This window comes from Antennarius striatus, chromosome 14, assembly GCF_040054535.1.
Source record: "Antennarius striatus isolate MH-2024 chromosome 14, ASM4005453v1, whole genome shotgun sequence".
Taxonomy (NCBI): Eukaryota; Metazoa; Chordata; class Actinopteri; order Lophiiformes; family Antennariidae; genus Antennarius; species Antennarius striatus.
In genome coordinates, this window is record NC_090789.1 from 6442464 (window position 1) to 6462522 (window position 20059).

The 20059-nt window shown below is 38.9% G+C and overlaps 3 protein-coding genes across 4 annotated transcripts; 2 read left to right on the plus strand and 1 right to left on the minus strand.

Moving 5' to 3' along the window:
- The first annotated feature begins 536 nt into the window (after window positions 1–536).
- gngt1 (guanine nucleotide binding protein (G protein), gamma transducing activity polypeptide 1) lies at window positions 537–2118 on the plus strand. Its single transcript, XM_068332980.1, has 3 exons — window positions 537–597; window positions 720–818; window positions 996–2118. The coding sequence occupies exons 2-3, from the start codon at window positions 723–725 to the stop codon at window positions 1119–1121; spliced, it is 222 nt and encodes a 73-aa protein (XP_068189081.1). The 5' UTR covers window positions 537–597; window positions 720–722; the 3' UTR covers window positions 1122–2118.
- Window positions 2119–2173: 55 nt separating this feature from the next.
- On the plus strand, window positions 2174–16115 carry zgc:85777. Of its 2 annotated transcripts, none has more exons than XM_068332825.1 (9): window positions 2174–2413; window positions 7589–7709; window positions 11832–11961; window positions 13226–13332; window positions 13696–13863; window positions 14084–14257; window positions 14469–14630; window positions 15354–15504; window positions 15793–16115. In XM_068332825.1, exons 1-9 carry the CDS (start codon window positions 2213–2215, stop codon window positions 15881–15883), a joined length of 1305 nt encoding a protein of 434 aa, XP_068188926.1. In that variant the 5' UTR covers window positions 2174–2212; the 3' UTR covers window positions 15884–16115. The 2 variants fall into 2 exon arrangements, with proteins under 2 accessions (XP_068188926.1, XP_068188927.1); XM_068332826.1 differs by lacking the exon at window positions 2174–2413 and adding an exon at window positions 7119–7272.
- Window positions 16116–16257: 142 nt separating this feature from the next.
- On the minus strand, window positions 16258–18156 carry bet1 (Bet1 golgi vesicular membrane trafficking protein). The gene is made up of 4 exons (XM_068332827.1): window positions 17991–18156; window positions 17717–17823; window positions 17534–17590; window positions 16258–17243 (listed from the first exon to the last, which is right to left on the minus strand). Exons 1-4 carry the CDS (start codon window positions 18007–18009, stop codon window positions 17088–17090), a joined length of 339 nt encoding a protein of 112 aa, XP_068188928.1. The 5' UTR covers window positions 18010–18156; the 3' UTR covers window positions 16258–17087.
- Window positions 18157–20059: the final 1903 nt, after the last annotated feature.

Sequence of the window (20059 nt, forward strand, 5' to 3'; positions counted from 1 at the left end):
AACACATATTTCAAGGTACTCTAAGAGTCTTGTTTCTGTAAATGCCCAAAGCCTCATTGATTACACTTGAAACCATGATCAGAAAAAAGTATGAATAAAACAAAATATAACTTTTAAACTGGACAATTCTATCCCACTTGTTTTGTAGATTCATGATTTTTTTTGGTAAAACTGCCATGTTCTCGTGTTTGCAGCAGTAATGTGTGGCCATCCTGATGAGTGTGGGTTAAATAGCGATTAAACATCTGACTGAAATGACCTGATACATGAGCTGTCACCCATTAACCCATTTTTAAAAAGGAAAAATTAAACAGAGCAAAAATAAATCCACATCTAATGTACAATGTAAGTGTAATATAAATTCAACACCTTGTTTTACACATCACTAAGAGAACACGAAAGGACACCTGTTAATATCACTGCCCTGTTTGGTAACATAGTCAGGATACAGGCGTAATCATACAGTGTGGACTATCTTTAATCAGATTAGCAGATTAGGATTGTTTTTCCAGATTACTATATAACCCAGACTGAGGGAGAGGAGAGGGATTCTTCAGCAGGAGTTTGAGGCTGAAGGACCGCTCTCACTAATCCTTTGTAAGTAAATTAAAGTTTTTTTATTGAAGTTTTTTGGAACATTGCCTTCCTTTGGGACCTTGTGTCTGTTATATGGCAGCAAACATTTTGCTAATGATGGAGATTTTTTTCTTTTTTGACAGAAAATGCCTGTTATAAACGTGGATGACCTGACAGACAAGGACAAGGCTGTAATGGAAGTAAACCAACTTAAAATTGAAGTGAAACTTGAGAGGTGGTTGGTAAGTTGTTCTAGCTGATGAATATGCCTTTCCTTATGTAGTTAGAGAAGATAACACAAAGTGCACAAATTAGGTTTCTAGACCTCTAGCCACGACAAACAAGTGATCAACCTTTTTGACCTGCATTGAAATAGAAACAATTACTGGATAATGCTGTCTCATCTACGTTTTCTTTAGACATCTAAATGTTGTGAAGAAATCAAGGACTACATTCAGGCTGGAGTGGACGACGACATCCTCGTCAAAGGCATTCCAGAGGATAAGAACCCCTTCAAGGAGAAAGGTGGCTGTGTCATCTGCTAGACTGGACTTGATAAGCTTTTGATATCCCAGATTAGCACAGAAAGACATTCTCACTCCCTTCATGAAACTGATTAGCAGACCGAGAGGACTAGAAGGACATAATAAAGAAAGACTTCACCAGTTCCTGTCGAAGTGATTCCCTGTCTTCTGCTCAGATTTATAGCCTCACAATTTATTATTTGAAAGGATGCAATAAATGTGACCTGTATTTGACATGTGTTATATCATCATATGTCTTATTTGGTGTATAAATTTAGAGCTATGAACCCATGTGCTGTTTTACAAACAGAAGCAAACATTATTAAATATGCTAGTTTATAACTCAGTCTGTCTCCATCGTTGACTATGGGAAAGTTTGACAAAAGAAAAGAGAATTATATACATCTTCAAAAGTCATGGAGTAAAAGATCACCCAGATAATCAATTTTTGAAAAATTCCTTATTTCTGTGAGATCTTTTTCCACTATAGTTTTATTTCTGTATACAAATAATCGTGGAGACTTAGTTTTCTGTATTCACTATCATTTCTTTACATAAATCAAAACCAGATATATTTGCATGAACAAGACATAATACGGATATATCGCTGGGCGTCAGATAAATGCAGTAGAAGCCTACAGTGGAACTAAAAGAATGGTTTAGGCCACAACTGGCATGACCCTGTAAGACATCTATTCCCTTTCAGTCAACTCACTGGGTGTAGCCTATACAGCATGGGAACCCATAGCTATTGCACCTCGTTTTTCCTCAATCATTCATTGTTTTTAAATTAAGTTATAATAATAACATTTCATTTTAAGACATCTGACTACTTTTAATGATGTCTGTTATCGCACACCACCTGAGTCAGGTCCATATTTGATTTCCTTTCATAGCTATTTTGTGTTATGTTGTTTCGAGGTCAATCTGCAATATTTCACAACATTTGAAAAATACAACATGTATAAAATTTTGAAAATTAATTCATAAAAATAAATTTTTAAATTTCTATAAATGATATTGAAACAAAATGTTTCTCTTGCTCTCACTGTTATTCAGCCTTGAAACGACTCCTGTCACCGAGTGCGCATGCGCACACTAGTCAAACAAAGATGGCGCTGCGGGTGAGAGCTGTCTCTCTAAGGCTGACATTAAACAGTCGGTATTTTCACCAGTTTGCCTTACTCGGAGGTGTCCGGTCGTTTCATGAAGAAGCATCAGCAAATTCCTCCACGTTTAGCGCCTCGGAGATCACAAGTGACAGTGTAATCTACACGCCAGCGCACTTTGAAATTAAGGCGTCCCTCAGAAAGGTATGGTAGCACTGTAGCAAGCAGGCATCACCATGACAGCAAATTAGTTTACTGTTTTGTGTTATCTAATGATAAATAAATAATTTTTGTAACCATATTCGCCACGATGTAGTTAATCATACGTTAAGTGTTACTGCACACGTAGAATAACACATAATTCTGTAGGGCAGTTTGACAGAAGTAGGTTAGAGGTCGTTAGCTAGCTTCTCGTATGACGTCACTGCTTACTTACTGTACTATGTTGATTGAATCATACCCAGATCCTTCTCTTTAACTTGTAACCTCCTGTTCTCCAGTCATCCGTTGCTGTAATTTCACTAATTAATTTGTGCATCGATTGATAAGAATTGATGAGAAGTGACGTGAGCTTTCTTAGTGAGAAACATCAGATGAAATCTGATGGGGCTTTCCACCCAGCCCTCACATCAGCAGGAGCCGGATATGAATCCGATTTAAGGCCTCATGCAAAACTGACCCCAATCGGATTTGAGAAGATGAGATTCCTGGTGGTTTGTGCTTTCATGATAAAAACAACCCTGTGTCACAATTACAGTAGAGATACAGTTGTATGGATTTTATTTCCCTCTGTTTACATGTGTTTGTGTGACATGATTTTAATGCCAAGTCAATTTAACACTGCTGGTATTGCAGCCAAGTGAAGACTGATTAAAATGAGCACATACCCCAAAAGTGCCATTGTCACTAAAATGATTGGAAAATGGCTTCCAGGTTTTGTTAAAACAATGTTCTGCAACAATCCCCACTGTCTGGTAATGTCACTATTATTATGCTGCAGTATGTGGATTTTCAACATGCTAACTTATTTAATATCACCTGCTGGAATGGTACTCCTAGCTTTCCTGTTATATTCCGGAGGTGTAACTTATTTTCACAGATACATGAATGAGTTTGAACCTGTATTGTCTCAGCTGCGGTACATATGGGTGGCAGTGCCATCTCTGCACCCTGTCTGCAGCTCTACTGCTGCTTAATGCATTGTCGAGGGGTTCTCTAATTGGCAGCAGTTTTGTAAGAGTGATGAAATAATGTAATGTTTTTTATGGTGGTTTGACAACTTCTGAAGCCAGTGAACTGTAGCTTAGCCAAAGGTACACAGTGGTTGTTGTGAATGAATGTTTGCATATTTTCTTGATCTAGTCGCCAATCACTTGTTGTACTATTTAGAATAGTTTTGATTCTTCCCGGATATTGATTTTGAGAGCGAGACAGAAAGAAAATAACCCGGAGGACCACAGCTAGCATGGGAACAGTGAGAATTGAGGACTGCAACAATATTCCATGAAAGTGTCGTACAGATGAGATAATGCAATTCTTTAATGTGAATGTGTTAAAATAGTTTAACTTTGCTTTGAAGAGAAGCAAAAATGAACTATTTAATCTGAATTTTTTATATGACACAGCCACACACACACACACACACACACACACACACACACACACACACACACACCAATATCTTTACCACAGTAGACATTTTTCCAGACTTACAGAGCTACCTGTCAGTAAAAGAGTCAAAGGAAGTCTTAATAATCAGCCTGACCTTTTTTTGGAATAGAGTGTAATAAAAGACAGACATTGGAGACAGATGGAGACGTAGCCTTTCAAAAATAGCAATTGCCTAATTTGAGGTAGGAAACAAAAATGTTGCGGTAAACAGACAAAGGTTGCCGTGTGAATAAACTTTCTATAGGACGCGTAGAGTTTGAAAATAAACCACTGCTGGGAATAATGGGAAGGATGGAAATCTGAAAAGGAAATACTGAACAATATGTCTGTGCAGTGCAGGAAAGGGAACTGGAGACAGCTTGGTTTATTAAAAGAAAACCTCTGGACAGTATGCATTCATAGGTGATTCACAAATGGGTTTATAGGAAGTCCTTCAGTGACTGTTCAAGGTTGTACGTCCCACTAATACTGTAGTGGTAGTGATTTCACTCCTTTCTGTTAGTTGGTGCAGAGGGTACAGGATCATGTTAGATTGTGTAACAGAGAGTAATGCGTAATGAAGAGAAATGCGTGGGATTCATGGGGTCATTTTTAGATAAGGTGAAAAACTTCCCGAGCTTAGAAAATTCCAGAGTCTCCCACATGGGCAAGCTGCCAAACCATCCAAACAGAGCGTGTCACCCGAAAGGTCATTGATGAACATGAAGCCGTGTCTTTAACACTTCGAAGAAGGCATTCCACGTGATGTCCTGAGATTTCAAACTGGGATTTCCTCTCACTCTGCAAAAACATTGTTGGTAGACTTAGGACAACACTGAAGGTCGGATGCCCACCAGAAAAGTACCTTCAAATGTTTTTAAAAAACTGCTCGTTGTTTGATAACAGAAAAAATAAAGCCATCACATGATGATTTAATTAAAAACTTTTTTCTTTTAAATCTTGGCTGAGCAATCTTTCTTGCCCCCGTTCCGTAAAGAAGGATTTGTTGAATATTAGTTAGCCTGATCCTTTTGCCAACAACTACTTAAAGTGCAGGTTTTAAAGAAGGCTAAGAGAAATAATCCACACCAATAACATTAGTGCAGAGCCTGTGGAAAACCATCCAATTAATATCGAACCAAACTTCCCTCAGCATAGAGAACAATATGTGACTCCATGAATGGTTTCTTATGCATGAGATTTTACCCTGTTTATATATTCACATATACTGCAATGCATCGTATTCGGATTGATTGACTCGTGATACCCTGTATATAAGCTGCCAAATCATCATATAGTTTTGTATTATTCTACTCTGAACTCATTTGCATAGAATTGCTAGAACAGAATGTCTGCTGCTAATCTGGTGTATGAAAATCCATGTGAGTATTGTGTCATTATACTGACTGGAGATCTCTAACATTTAAAATGGTCTCGCCCCATCTTTGCTAGCACAGTACATGTTATCATAGATCACAACATGAAACACGATAAAGTATAGAACCATAAACCCGCTGACAGATTAGCTCAGTCTTTCTGTAGTATTCCAATCCGTTGAGGGTGTCATCCATTCTGGACCGTTTTGTGTTTTTTCTTTTTTAATAAATGCAATGTTCTTGATGTTTGCTGTTTGACAGTATGGTGAAGGGAAACTGTCCTGTTTTGTAGCAGAAATGGTCACTCCCAAATGATGCTGCTTTACAGCATTTAGTTGTCCCTCCCTTTCCCTCCTCAGGATTTGAACTTTGAACATGGATGGAACATGGAGATTAATATAGGTTAAGGGGAAGCAGTACCACGAGTGTTGTTGTCCCCTGCTTGTTCTTGTGTTTGATGTTATATTAGTCTAATATAAGGTAGCCTTGTTGGAGTTATACAGGTTAGGGTCGAGGCCTGTGCTTCACATTTCTACTGGAACGAGTGTCTCTGCATTCTGTTTTGAACGGTGAAAACATCTCAGTGTTTTCTATCAGCCTCGCAGTGAGTTGTTTCACAGCCAGTACATTATTCTTGGCAGATCGAGCCGTTGTCTGATTTGGGTTTGTGAGTTTTGGAAGGAGAAAATGGGTGTCCATCACTTTTTGCAATCCTGGAAAAAAAAAATTTCCACCAGTAATTTATTATTCTTTGTCTTTTCTTAGGTTATATCCTAAAACCCATTTGTGTGCATTGTTGGTTCTACTGTTAGTCACAAGCTTGGTTTATTTCCCAATATTTCAGCCAGTGGTGATGTTCCCTGAAAAAAATGCACGGTTCCCACAGTTAACGCAAAGCTAACACAGAGCTCACACAAACCTTGATTAGCATTTGGTTGCCAGACTAAAAATGTGGTTGCCGTCCTTGGTCACCTCATAGCTTGAGGAAATTCTGCATTTCAGCATTTCAACGTTATTTGAATTTTATAAACTTGTACTGTGAATACTTTCCTGATTTTTTATTTTTCTACCTCCAACAACTTGTGTCATTGATCTGCTTGTGTTGCTCTGGCCAGATTTTTTATGCCTTATAATTTTCCTGTATGCTTTTCATTCAAGTTCCTCCGGTCGTTATTAGTTTCATTAATTTACACATTTTTTTACTGTGACAATGTATTTGAGTGCTGTGATTGAATGTCTCTAAGGGGCTACGTTAATGTTTATAATGTTAAACTGGCAGCTATTACTGTTAAGCACTAGAGCAGTAAAAGAAAAGCCCTTTATTAAATTAGAATTTGTGTCATCTAGTTAATGTCTGCCAACTCTTAAATAATGTTACTCCACAACCAAAAACTGTACTTTTTGGGGGTTAAAGTCGTAGTCATCCCTCATTGTTTGGCAGTTTTATATCCCAGGATTTGTGGCTGAAGAGATGGGTTTGCTCTGAATCCAGATGGAATGTTATTAGTATGGGTTTCAGTACCAAGCTTTATTTTCATGTGCTGTTCTAAACTTTCTTTTCTACCAGTCCAAACATATAAATGGTCAAGGAAACAGTTATTATTGGCATTTGAATGGTCAAAGCAGAGACATTGAATATCAGCAAAAGACATTCAGTCAGTTGTGTCATGAAATAAAATTACCAGTGCAGGTTAGTGCGCTTGGCACTCTTTGTTATTTGGGACGATGATACTATTTTGTATTACCATTTTTGTGAAAGCCTTAAGCACTTTTTTTTTTTTGCTCTGTCCTTGTGTTCCAAGCTTGCAGCTTCTCTTGTTGTATGCCTGCAGCCAATTCTTGCTTATCAGTAAGAGACTGATAGCATGTATGTATTGAAAATAGTATGCCATTCATTCTGTCACTTTATTCACCACGCGTTACATTTTCCCAATCCTGCTTTCTATTCATTGATGTGTAATACCTCATCTGGCTGTCTGTAAGAGATGGATTACATCGACTTGGGTAGAGATGTGCACCGCACAGCAGGAAGCTAATGTATGTACAACATCATTGTGTGTGCTTCTTTCACTCATAATGTATATCATGTGGTGTTGGTTACGAAAATGGAAATAGAATTGCAAGGTTGTCATTTGTTATTATTCTGTATTTGCACATACAGGAACAGACAAATATATTTAGCGTTATACTTACCATTTACTTACCCTTAGTCCTCATTATCCTCCATGGGGTTTTCAATGCTCAGGTACCTATATTATATGTTAGCAATAATATAATGTACATTCTTCAAATTATACATACTAATACTGTACATTTCCCTTCTGTCCTGCCTTTTTTTTTTCTTGTGCTTTAGATCATCGACCAGGAGATCAACCCCTACGTGGATCAATGGGAAGCAGATAGACAGTTTCCAGCACACAAACTCTTCAAAATTCTAGGCAGTGCTGGCTTCCTCGGAGTCAACAAACCACCCGGTAAGAACATTCTCTAGCATCATCTAGATGTGTACATGAGAGCCAACAAAAGTGCAAAAATTAATTGACAACATGCACTTTAGTTGCAAATGTACTCCCATCTTGTAGGTGAGATTAGATCTTCAATTGATTAGCAGTGCATGCTGGGATAGATTCCAGTTTAGTTAAATGTGAGTGTTTTTTCTTTGTAAATCACCACAGTTAGGACATATTAATGCATCTAGTGGATGTATTAATATGGGGCAGAGAAATTAGTAAAACATCCAGTCAGTGTTTTCTGTCTGCCTCGCACTTACATCCATCCATTGAGATTCAGATGATGTTTAATTTTGGGGGGAGGCCTGCTTACTGTGAAAGAATTTAAAGAGATAATGAATCTGCCAGGGAATGATAATGGCCAGCATGACATCATTCCAGACTTTGTACATTTATCCCCACTGTTGGAAACAAAAGTCCTTTTGCTGGATCATCTCACTGGTAGTTTTCATTTCAAAGTAATGCAGTAGGGTTTGAGTAAATCCCTTCAACAAGCCAGTTCATATCTGTGTGTGTGAGCAAACTGCTGAAATTTGGATGTTTCAAATGGGGATAGTGTGCATGAGTACACAATATAGTAAAAACACAAATGTGTTATTAGATGAAATTGTTTTTGGAAATGTTTCAAGGCGCTTTGCTTGCACAGACTGTAGTAAATTAGTGTTTTGTCAAATTACATTTGGAAAGCCATAGAAATGCGGCAGCCAGTTGAAAAACATCTGTGGCATGTCTGTGAAAGGAAGAGGTCTTTTGCACAGTACGAACAACACAAGTATATGATTTTCAAATCACGAACACTCACTATTAAGATGCTGGTAACCAAAGGATTATTGGATGCAAATGTTTCCTGCAGCCGTGCAGAAAACGAGGAATCCTTTTCTCCACGTCATGCAGCATTCGCCACTGCCGTTTCACAGATTCACTTTCCATTGAATTTCTCTCAGTCTGACAGCCATACATTACAGACGGTCTGGTTTAGAAATATTTCCCAACTGCGATGATAGACACACCAGTGTCACAGCAACATCCCACAACATCTGTCTGCCGCAGTTGATCTCATTTCCAGATGTGTGCCCTGCTGTGTCTTTGCTGAGGTAGGGGAAGAAGTAAGTGTCGTATAAATGATATGCGGTCTGGATAATTTGCTAAGTGTGTGACAATCTGACGGCACTGGTCTAAACTTTCAATTATCCACATTCAGTTATTCCCCCAGCTACAGATCAGCTTATTTTTATCAATGTGCTTCTTTTGTTGAAGCTGAAAAGAACAAGTTCATTCCCCTTGAGCTCGATGGAGATGATTTTTTTTACAGGTCTGCAGGTTGAGGAACAAGGAAGATGAAGGGATTAAAATCTGCAGAGTCCACAACCCTTAAGCATTATTGTGTTTGGCAGGATTAGACTCAGAGTGGTGAAGACATGCTGTGTTGTCAGGCGGTAGATTAACTGATATCTTATGCAGCACAATAAACGTGCCTAAAATTTATCAGGGTGTTGATTTGATGCAACTTCAACTGGCGTTTCAGAATAATAAAATCCCACTGAAACGTTTCACACTTAGTTTAGTTTCCATGCATCTTCGGGAAAATGTGCAGATGGAGTGAGTAAACTAAGCATGTCCCTTGGCTGTTTTGCCGACTAGTGAAGCAGACTCTTGAAGACTTCTGCCCCTTGTTGATTGATTTAGAAGCTTGGGTTTCAGGAGTGGAAATGGGATTTCGGAGACAATGCGATTGGGAAATGATTCATTAGGTGGAAAGAAAGCTGGTCACTCTAGTTCAGAGGAGAACTCACCAGCTACTTTATTCTTTTTTTTTAAGTCAGACTTTCAATTATAGAAAATTCTTGAAGGGTAGCTTAGGGGATCAAGTGACATTCTCCTGCCTTAAAATTTATCATGAAATGATTTTTATGCTAATTCTAAAAAGCTCAGACTTGTTACTTTGGTATGTTTTTGTTTTATTTGCTCAGTGAATATTGAAAATACTCATTATGTACAATAAATCTCGCTGGCCCTTAATCTTGTGGGTTGAGATTTGAGATGCCGATCCTGAACTGAGTTGTCTTTGGTTTGGATCTGTTTGAGGACACACTGGATGTCATCCTCCAACCTTTACTCTTCTCCATTGCTTTCTAATAAATGCCTGCAAAATAAATAACTAAATGAATAAATAAATATTGCAGCTTAAAATCTGATAAGCCTCCCTGCACACACACACACACACACACACACACACACACACACACACACACACACACACACACACACACACACACACACACACACACACACACACACACACACACATGCACTCACTAAAAAACACACTGTTTCACAGTGCAGGGAAAGACATTGTTACCTCTCAAAACACGAGAACAGGAAGTTTTCTCATGGCAGCCACGTTTGGGGACAGAGATGACCCTTGGCTCTCTGCCTGTTTTCCTCTGCGCTTCACGCCATGGCAACGACCTCTTATCTCCTGCCTGACAGATAGAACCTGGCACCCGGCACACTTTTCCTTCAAAATAGAATTTTTTATACTAATGACCAGCCTCTCGTGCTCTCTTTTCTAACTCCCCTCAGAATATATAATTTGAAATTAGGATACATGCACACAGGATTGTCATAAATCTGAGTTCACTCCAGTGCTTCATTGGTTCTCTTTTCCCATGTCACCATGGTTTGATCATCATGTGCAAAATTAATATACAGAGAAAGAACAGGATGAAAATCTTTTCACTCTCCTGCTTTTTATTTAGATCCTCTGGTTTTTAACCATCATTACGTGAATCATGTGGAGCTCCACTCAGTGAGGACCTATGCTAAGAAACATCTGGTGTTAAGAACAGACATATGTGCATAGGATTGACATTTTTGACTGCACTTTGTTTGTTTTTCTTCTGCTTGTTGGTCCATCCAGACAGCCTGCAGTTCTGCTCAAAGTGGGATAAACCTCAGTGTTTCCCTTAGTCCTCATTATCCTCTGTGGGGTTTCCAATGCTCAGGGACTTATCGCTGCACAGCTGCACCTGTTTCCTATTATTTTTCTCTCCGATTCACCCTCATTCGCCAGCACCGTTATATCTCCCTCATCCTCTGTCCCCATTAATTTCTCTTTCTTTTAATTGCCTGTTTCTTTCTCAAGGTCTGCAAGTCTGAGCTATTATTCAATGAAGTTAGTCTTGACAGGTGATGTGAAGCCACTTTGCTGTGGTTGCAGACCTCCGTGTGATAAATTTGTTTATTTATTGTCAGCCACCATCAGTATCCGTCACCAAGTGACCTACAAACTGCACGGGGAGTGTCCACAGAGAATTATACTAATGTTCAGCCTTTGTCCTGAATCAATTATTGCAAGGTTACATTTACTAGGCTGCTTGAGAAGATGTCAGATTTCTTTTGCAGTAATGACATAATATTCATTCAGTCTTTTTAATTCACATTGTTTCATTTTTATATTGGTTCATTTCAAAAGGAATTGTTTGTGTCTAAGTTTTCAACAAACAACTTTTGTAATGCAACGGAAGAGCAAGCAAATCATCTGACTAATTACAGAAAATTGTCCTTTAGCACAAAACCGGGCTATTCATCTCAGGATAAATGGTACCAGATGAAAGGGAAAAGAAAGTTCTTCATGAGAATAACTGACAGAAAGTGGTGTTTTAAACATGGTAATGCACCGCTCAACTCCATTAAGGACCTGAGGTTCTTGTAAATGTCTCTATTATGAAAATGGAGGAAGTAGATGTGCATTTTTTGACTTTTAAGGAAATGGGCTGTTGCAAGAAAACAAAATCAAGTTTGTTTTACCAATCAGAAAAGATGCCGATCTCCCTGCAGTTGTTTTTCACTTCGATCGCAGATGGCACAATTAATGATAATATCCTGTCATTAATTTGAGACCATGCTTTGGCAACAGCACGTGAGTTCAGTATATTGTGTGAAGTGTTTGCAGAAACATACCATGCTGTGACTTTGATAAAGCAAAAAAGGAAAGATGGAAATGAGGCAGGCAAGTAGGTGCAATGCTAGAACCATGAGTAAACTGATGGCCGTCGCTAAAGGAGGGTGTTTCTCCTCTTGCAGAGTATGGAGGTCTGGGCCTTGACTTCAGCTACAGCGTAGCCGTTTCAGAAGAGCTGGGCAACATCAACTGCGGAGGAGTCCCCATGGCCATCGGTGTCCAGACTGACATGGCTACTCCTGCACTGGCCAGGTACAGTCACACAGTGACGAGCAATGACTCTGTTTGATTCATCTGCTGATAAATTTGCTTGAGAAGAACTTCCATGTTCAAAATCCAACATTTGTTTGATTAACCTTTTTGATTAATCTGATGATAAATTTATTTGAAAAGAGTTTGCATGTTCAAAATCCGACATTTACCCTGTTCCCTGAAAGTTGTTTCCCTACGGCTTGGGCTGGTGAATATCTGTATAAATACATGTTGTGTGTGTGTGCCACATTTTTCTGGCTGCCACAGCAAATAAGAAAAAAACCCACTGTTCAGAGCCTCAGGCACCAGCGTTTCCTTTGTTTTTTTGCCCTTATTTTGCTTCACTGCAAGAGCTACTTGTGTCAGAGCTGGAGGACATTTACATTTGTGCTACAGCGAAGGATTTTATTTTGAAGAGATAAAAGGTTGCTAGTGCTGCTACCCCTTGAAGAGGTGTCGTCCTGTTTGGCTTGCAGATAATATTAATGTTTGTGACACATGAGAAACAGACCAAAAAATGGATTTAAGGTCTTTATTCAGACATTTTTGTCATTATTTGGCAAGGTTTCTCTTTTTACATCTTGTTAGCTTGTGTTTGTTGTCTGTTTTCATTGTTCTGTGATGATGTTTTGATATTAATGAAAACTGATTTTAATAGTCATGATGACAGCATATAGAATACAGTTTATTCTGGTAAAATATAATCAAATACACTTAGTAAATACACACACTTCCATAATGATTTCTGTCATCAGGTTGTAACTACAGTTTACATTGTGCAGAGTGTTACGCTCTCCTGAAAGAAAGACGATCTCAGGCAAAGAAAATGTTATCTTTCAAGGTCCAGACCTTGCATAACTGTGTCATCATGCATCTTGCATTAAAGATGCTTTACAAAAAAAAGGTGTTGCTTGGCCTTTTATACATGACGCTCCCCAGAGCGTTAAAATCTTTGGTATGTGTTTGCCACCCCCAGTAGGACCTTGGTTTGTTGTGTGCTTTTATCCTGTGATCAAAACATCTTCTGGTGACACAAGACAGAATTAGTTAAATAGTTGTTGGAGACTCAGGACATGAATTTGAGGATCTTCATTCATCCTTCATGACTTGTTAATTTGTGAAGAGAGCAGCAGAAAAAAAGGTCATGCCAGGAGATTCAGGACAAGACCCCCTCTTTGGATTGTCTCAAACATGGAAATGCTGGTTTTAAAGCTTACTATTTGTGCGTGTGTGTGTGTGTGTGTGTCTGTGTGTCTGTGTGTAGGTTTGGCTCACATGAGCTAAAGAAGGAGTTCCTCCTTCCATCCATCACAGGGGACAAGGTCGCCTGTCTTGGAGTTAGTGAAGTCGGAGCTGGCTCGGATGTATCAAGTACGTCTGAACTTCATCCTTGGTCGCTTGTTATCACAAAATGTTTTGGGAACCAGAGACGCAGCAGTTTTACAACCACTTCACTCTTAATATTCTCTCAGGAGAGGAGGATGAGGTGCTCAGAGCAGCAGAGCTCGCCTCTGCTGCCATCACATTTTAAAACCTCTTTCTTTGTGCATTAGTATGTATTGTGTTTGACATGTAAAGTATTACAGCAACTTCACACTGAACTATTTTGATTTTAAGGACTAAGCTTGTAATACATTGAATATTTATTGAATTTTCATTTAACCCTCCGTCCATCCATTTATCTTCCAACAGTTCATTCTCTGCATTTATCCGCTCTGTCACTCATTGCTTCAGGTATCGTGACCAGGGCAGTGAGGAAAGGGGATGAATACGTGATCAACGGTGGGAAGATGTGGACCACCAACGGCACCCAGGCTGACTGGATGTGCCTCCTTGCCAACACCAGCGATGGGCCCCCTCACAAAAACAAGTCTCTCATCTGTTTACCCATGAACCTGCCAGGTAGGGCCTCAGTGAATGGAGGGATCATTTTCCATTATTTCATCTGAAGATTAATCAGATTGATTCACAATAAATCATTTAGGATTTATGGGCTATATGATCTTTAAGCAGAATCTGAGTACTGAGACAAAGTAAACATTTTAAAATTATTTGATTGAACTTTTAAACCCTGCAGAATTTCATTAAACAATTTCAGTAAACATTAACTTTTACTGTGTAGGTGTGCACATCGCCCGCAAGATTGACAAGCTCGGCATGTGGTCATCAGACACAGCTCAAGTGTACTTTGACGACGTTCGTGTACCCTGCAGAAACCTCATTGGTAAGGAAGGCATGGGCTTCACCTACCAGATGCTGCAGTTCCAGGAAGAGAGGCTTTTTGCAGCTGCCAATAGTGAGTCATCAGTAATTTATCCCAATTCTGTCCCTCCTTGCCACGTCTAATCATAAAACCTCATTTTACCTGGTACCCTGAATTCAAGACACTTCTCGGTAGATTGGTTGTTTGCTTTCATTATTCTGGGACAGAACTTGTATAATCCAACCACGAAATAGCTCAATAGTAGTGATTTAACATTTTTCTTTCTTTGTCTTAACATTTCAAGTCGTAACCATGATGGACAACATCATCAAGGAGACAATACAGTACACCAGACAGAGAATGATCTTCAAACAGGCAGTCCTCCACCACCAGTCGGTTCAGTTCAGGTTGGCTGAGCTGCAAACAGAGGTTGAGCTGCTCCGCTCCCTCGTTTACCAAGCTACTGGTGGGTCACATCAGAAAGGGACATGACAAAAATGAAATTCCAGTGCGAGAACAGGAACATAAATGTTTGGATTTGTTTGTACAGTATTTTTTTAGTTATAAATAAATTCATGCAAATTCAAAATGAAGCCAGTTCTGCCAAAAAATGTTACTGACAATGCAGACTAACCATCGCCAGCTGGAGAATGTTTTACTTGAAGGGCATCTGATATTTTACGATACATACATGACAAGCCTTGTTAAATGTCTTGTTAAAAGACCTTTTTTACATATAGAAAGAAGTTAACCTGTTCTATCAGTCCTGTGTTGTTCTTTGTATCTGCATTGTTTTAAAACCCGTAGGCACTTTAAAAAAAAAACCTCACAGAATCAGCTTTTGCTAAAATCGGATTTACACTAGTGTCTCATATGAATGTGTGTAATCAGTAGATGTCCGAAGTGTTGTTTAAAACCATTGTTGAAAACCGAGCAGCTTTGAATGAATTAATCAGGTGCAGCTTGAGTATAATTTACTTGCTTGTGAAAAGATCAAAGCTTTCCCATCTGTTTGGCACAGGGAGAAATCTATGAGAAAAACTCAAATCATAGCAACAGTTGTTTCTAAAACTGATAGCATTGATTTTTGTTGTCTTGGTTTTCCTTCCCATTTTCCCCTCCAATTCCTCTTTATCTACCTGGACATTGTTACTCTTTGTTTTAATTACTCTTTCCATTTTCCCAACAGCATTGTATGTGAAAGGCAATGATGTCACCAAGCTGGCATCCATGGCCAAGTTAAAAGCAGGGCGGCTGGCCAGGGAAGTGGGTGACAGCTGTCTCCAGTTTTGGGGAGGAATGGGATTCACCAGTGACGTTCTGGTTAGCAGATTCTACAGGTGAGATCAGTCAGACATGGTAGGGCAGGTGAAGTGTAATCTGATCTGGTTTGAATTATGTATTATACGAGATTGTCAAACATTCCAGGATTAACAGCAGTGTTTTACTTAGATTGTCTGAGTACATATTTTACACTGTGCTGACATCTGCTGATGGGGTAAATCATGTAACCCAGTGCTGCTCTAAGAGGAAAAATGATTTGATTAAAAATATTTGCAGTCAGTTAAGTAATACTGATGTTTCGGGAATAAAGACCAGTTTATATCATCTTTATGTCTCTCCCACAGGGATTCCAGGTTATTGTCAATTGGTGGAGGAGCTGATGAAGTCATGCTGGGAATCATTTCCAAGTACATGGACATGCTTCCCCAGAAGTGATTTCAACACTGCTGAGAAAGTGCTTATGATTCACATCTCTAAACACAGACAAATTAAGTGCATCTTAACTATCGTGTGTGCAGTTGGAAAGAAAAGATCTTTTTAAACATAATGAACCTTCATTACCTTTATGATGTTAATTTTACTTATTAATGTCATTTTTAAATTGAACATTGTACAAAGACTAAACCTGTTTATTGATAAGCAAATCATGCATGTGAAAACTGTTGTGTAAATGTCCTGTAGATACTTGTGTTTAAAAAGTGATTAAAAAATTATTTCAAAACTTTTAGTATAAATGTGCCTAATGTGAAAACCAACAAAACAAACTTTCAACACTTGTACACATGTAAAATGGTCAATTTAGAGCATAAAACATCTTTATTTACAATGTAAAACATTTACAACAATGTTGGAACAATACTGATCACTGCTATGAAGTTCTATTTGAAGAACAAATGTAAAAAAAAAAAAAAAAGATATCCATCCATTACTCAAAATAAAAACTTATTAGTTTCATGTATGTTTTTATAATTTAATTACACAACTTGGACAGTGTCTACTTCAGGCATATATTTCTTATTATACAACATTATCGAGGTCATTTGCAACCAAATGTGTACATTTTGATGATTTTCAGTTTTGATTCTAAATACATCAGTATTGTTAATTCCACTGTTCCTTCTATTCCAAGTTGTTTAGGAGTACAGTAATTATTTTTATTATGATTATTATACAGTCTTTACCCCTATGTCCAACTTGGTCTCATTGACACCCATTATAGCAACATTTTTGATACACTACAAAAACTTTCAAAATAAACGGAAGAGAGGTTTTATATCCACAATTATGATGTTGAAAAGATCACAATTTTATGACACCTATGAGTGGGACTGTTTTGGTACACAAGGGTAAAATGTATGTTTCTGGAATCATCTCTTATTACCCTATAAATAATAATGCATCAAAAATAGTCTGATGTAGTGAAAGTGAAAAATTGATTGACAATTGTGGGACCATTTTGGTACAAGAGGGTAAAGAATGTTAATGTTCAGAACCCAAATTTAGGGTCATACTTTATAATACTAAGATCTGTGCCTGCCTAATGGAGAAAATCATTATCATCATCATCATGTTGTAGTTCTAGGATGCATCAGCTTGGCACAGCTTGCAGAAAATAATGTTAAAGAACCAAGTGCTTCTATCACCTCAACTTGATGTACCAGTAAAGAACAAAGAAGACGAAGAAGCAGAAGAGCAGCATGTAGCACAGCAGTTTGGTCTGACTGCCTCTGGACAGCTGCTTGACTCTGCCAATGGTGGCACCAAGCAGGCCGCCTGTTGAGTCAAAGTCTGTGTCCTAGTGTGTGATTGAGGGATAGAAAAAAACTTAAAAGTCATGGGATGCAAGTTAACAACACACACAACCAAAGAAATGTAGTTCTTAACTCCATTTTTAAAAAGTACATTTTCTTCCACCTCTCGTTGATAAGTTATACTGTATAAATATAATCCTCAATGTATTTGCAGTTTATTTTGAATATGGTAGTTTTACTTGTAAGGTGTATTTTACATTCTTGTATGACTTTTCTATGATGGGAAAAAAAATACAAACACCATTCATACTTTGTGGTCATGCTTTAAACTCACCATTTCATTCAGCATTTTATTTTGGTATTTAACTTCCGTTCCAATGTCGATAGACAGCTGTGAATAAAATGTAAACATATGCTGATACAGAGGCACAACACAATGAAACAAACCACTTTAAAACGGAGACAGACGAAAGTACTGATGACAACTTCAGTTCATTAGTGTTTATTTGATACTTACACTTTTGAGAGCGCTCACTTTAGCCCTCAAACCTTCCTGTAGGTGTTCATTTTCTTCCTCGTACACACTGTATCCACTAGCAACATAATTCCCAGAGTTTCCTTCACCTTAAAGAAACAACAAACAGAAACATTAACGACTTACAACAAAACGACTACACAGCAGCACGCTTTCATTCATATTTGTTAACATTAGCTAAAGTTAGCTAAACATTAGCAAACAAGCTAAGAAATGTGTTAAAATCGAGATAAACGGGGTTGGGGTTTTTTCTCACCCAAACCGGCGCGCCTCATCTCGAACCAGGTAAATTACAGTATCCTGTGGCGCTTCTGATGGATGTGTTTTTAACAGGAATTTTATCTATGATTGAAAATGCTGTCAGGCTGCCTACGAATGCTTGACAGTACGTCACAAGCGCCACGACATCATACGGTGGCCGACGAGGACCAGCCTTTCTGTTGAAACCAAAGGCAAAGCTAAAAGACGCGCACTGAAGTTAATGCGTTCCAGGACCACCCGCAAAAAAAATGAAATTCCGCGATATTGCGACGAACTATTTATTTTGTTATTGACGGTAATTTAAACACGTATCTTCATATTGACATCAAACCACCGTCTATGTGTATTGCGTTTTCCCACACTCTTATAGACTATTTATCGAGATTTTAAATTTTTCTTTAATACAAGAACTGCACTGCGTTCCGTGAGTCTTGCAACGCACCGCACTTCCGGATGCTGTCAACCAATAGCACGCGCTTACGTTATCACGTGACTACCTACTAAAACTCCGAGATGTAATGAAGCTGTGCCTCTTGAATCGCCAATAAGCGAGGGAAGGTGCTTCCAGATGACTGGACAACTACAGCTAATGTGATCAGGTGGACAGGTAGGAGAGTACTTGGTGTGTCATCTGGAAGGAAAGTAGATGAGGAGACTTGGTGTTGGAATGAGGAGGTACAGGAGTGTACAGTATACAGAGAAAGAGGTTAGCTAAGAAGAAGTGGGACACTGAGAGGACTGAGGAGAGTAGACAGGAGTACAGGGAGATGCAGCGTAAGGTGAAGGTAGAGGTAGCAAAGGCCAAACAAGAAGCTTATGATGACTTGTATGCTAGGTTGGACAGTAAGGAGGGAGAGACTGATCTATACAGGTTGGCAATACAGAGAGACAGATGGGAAGGACGTGCAGCAGGTTAGGGTGATTAAGGATAGGGATGGAAGTCTATTGACAGGGGCCAGTAGTGTGATGGACAGATGGAAAGAGTACTTTGAAGAGTTGATGAATGTGGAATATGAGAGAGAACAAAGACTAGAAGAGGTGTCTGTTGTGGACAAAGAAGTAGAAAAGATTAGTCAGGAGGAAGCGAGGAGGGCATTGAAGAGGATGAAGAGTGGAAAGGCAATCGGTCCTGATGATATACCTGTAGAGGTATGGAAGTGTCTAGGAGAGGTGGCAGTAGAGTTTCTGACTGGGTTGTTCAACAGGATCTTAGATAGTGAGAAGATGCCTGAGGAATGGAGGAGAAGTGTGCTGGTGCCCATTTTTAAGAACAAGGGAGATGTGCAGAGTTGTGGCAACTACAGAGGAATAAAGCTGATGAGCCATACAATGAAGTTATGGGAAAGAGTAGTTGAAGCTAGACCAAGGGCAGAAGTGAGCATTTGTGAGCAGCAGTATGATTTCATGCCAAAAACGAGTACTACAGATGCAGTATTTTGAGTATGTTGATAGAGAAGTACAGAGAAGGCCAAGAATAAGTTTTGAAAATGAAAATCACTTACAAAGCGTTGTTGTTGTTGGTGGTGGTGGTGATTGCGGTGTGTGTATGTGTGTCTCTGTGTGTGTTTGGAGGAGGGGGGTGCATGTGTATGTCTTTGCATTTATTTATTGAATTTACCTCTACTCAGGTTTGTGAATGCCTTCAGGGAAATCTATCTTTAAAGTCGCACGGATAACCATTAAATCAGGAGAGAACCTAGCAGATCAGGCGACGAATCCACTTAAGACAAAGCGCACCATCAGTAAACCCATGAACATCCTTCTCCACAAAATGTGCCTCAAATTTAAGAGATTTCTGATCTTTGTGCATGTAGGAATTATAGTGCTTATCATTATCAGGGAGCTCTAAACACTGGACTGAGGAGATGCTCAAAGTTCAATACAGAAGACATTATTTTTTAAAGGCAGCAGTAAATTAGACTCTTCCCTGGTACATAGATTAATATTTACAGATCATTTAGCTGTGCGTCCAGTGACAACCAAGAACAACAAGGCAGTCAGAGACTGCAACATCCCGCGACTTACCCTGACCTACTTTCAAGGTAGGTCAGGGTGCCCTGAAAG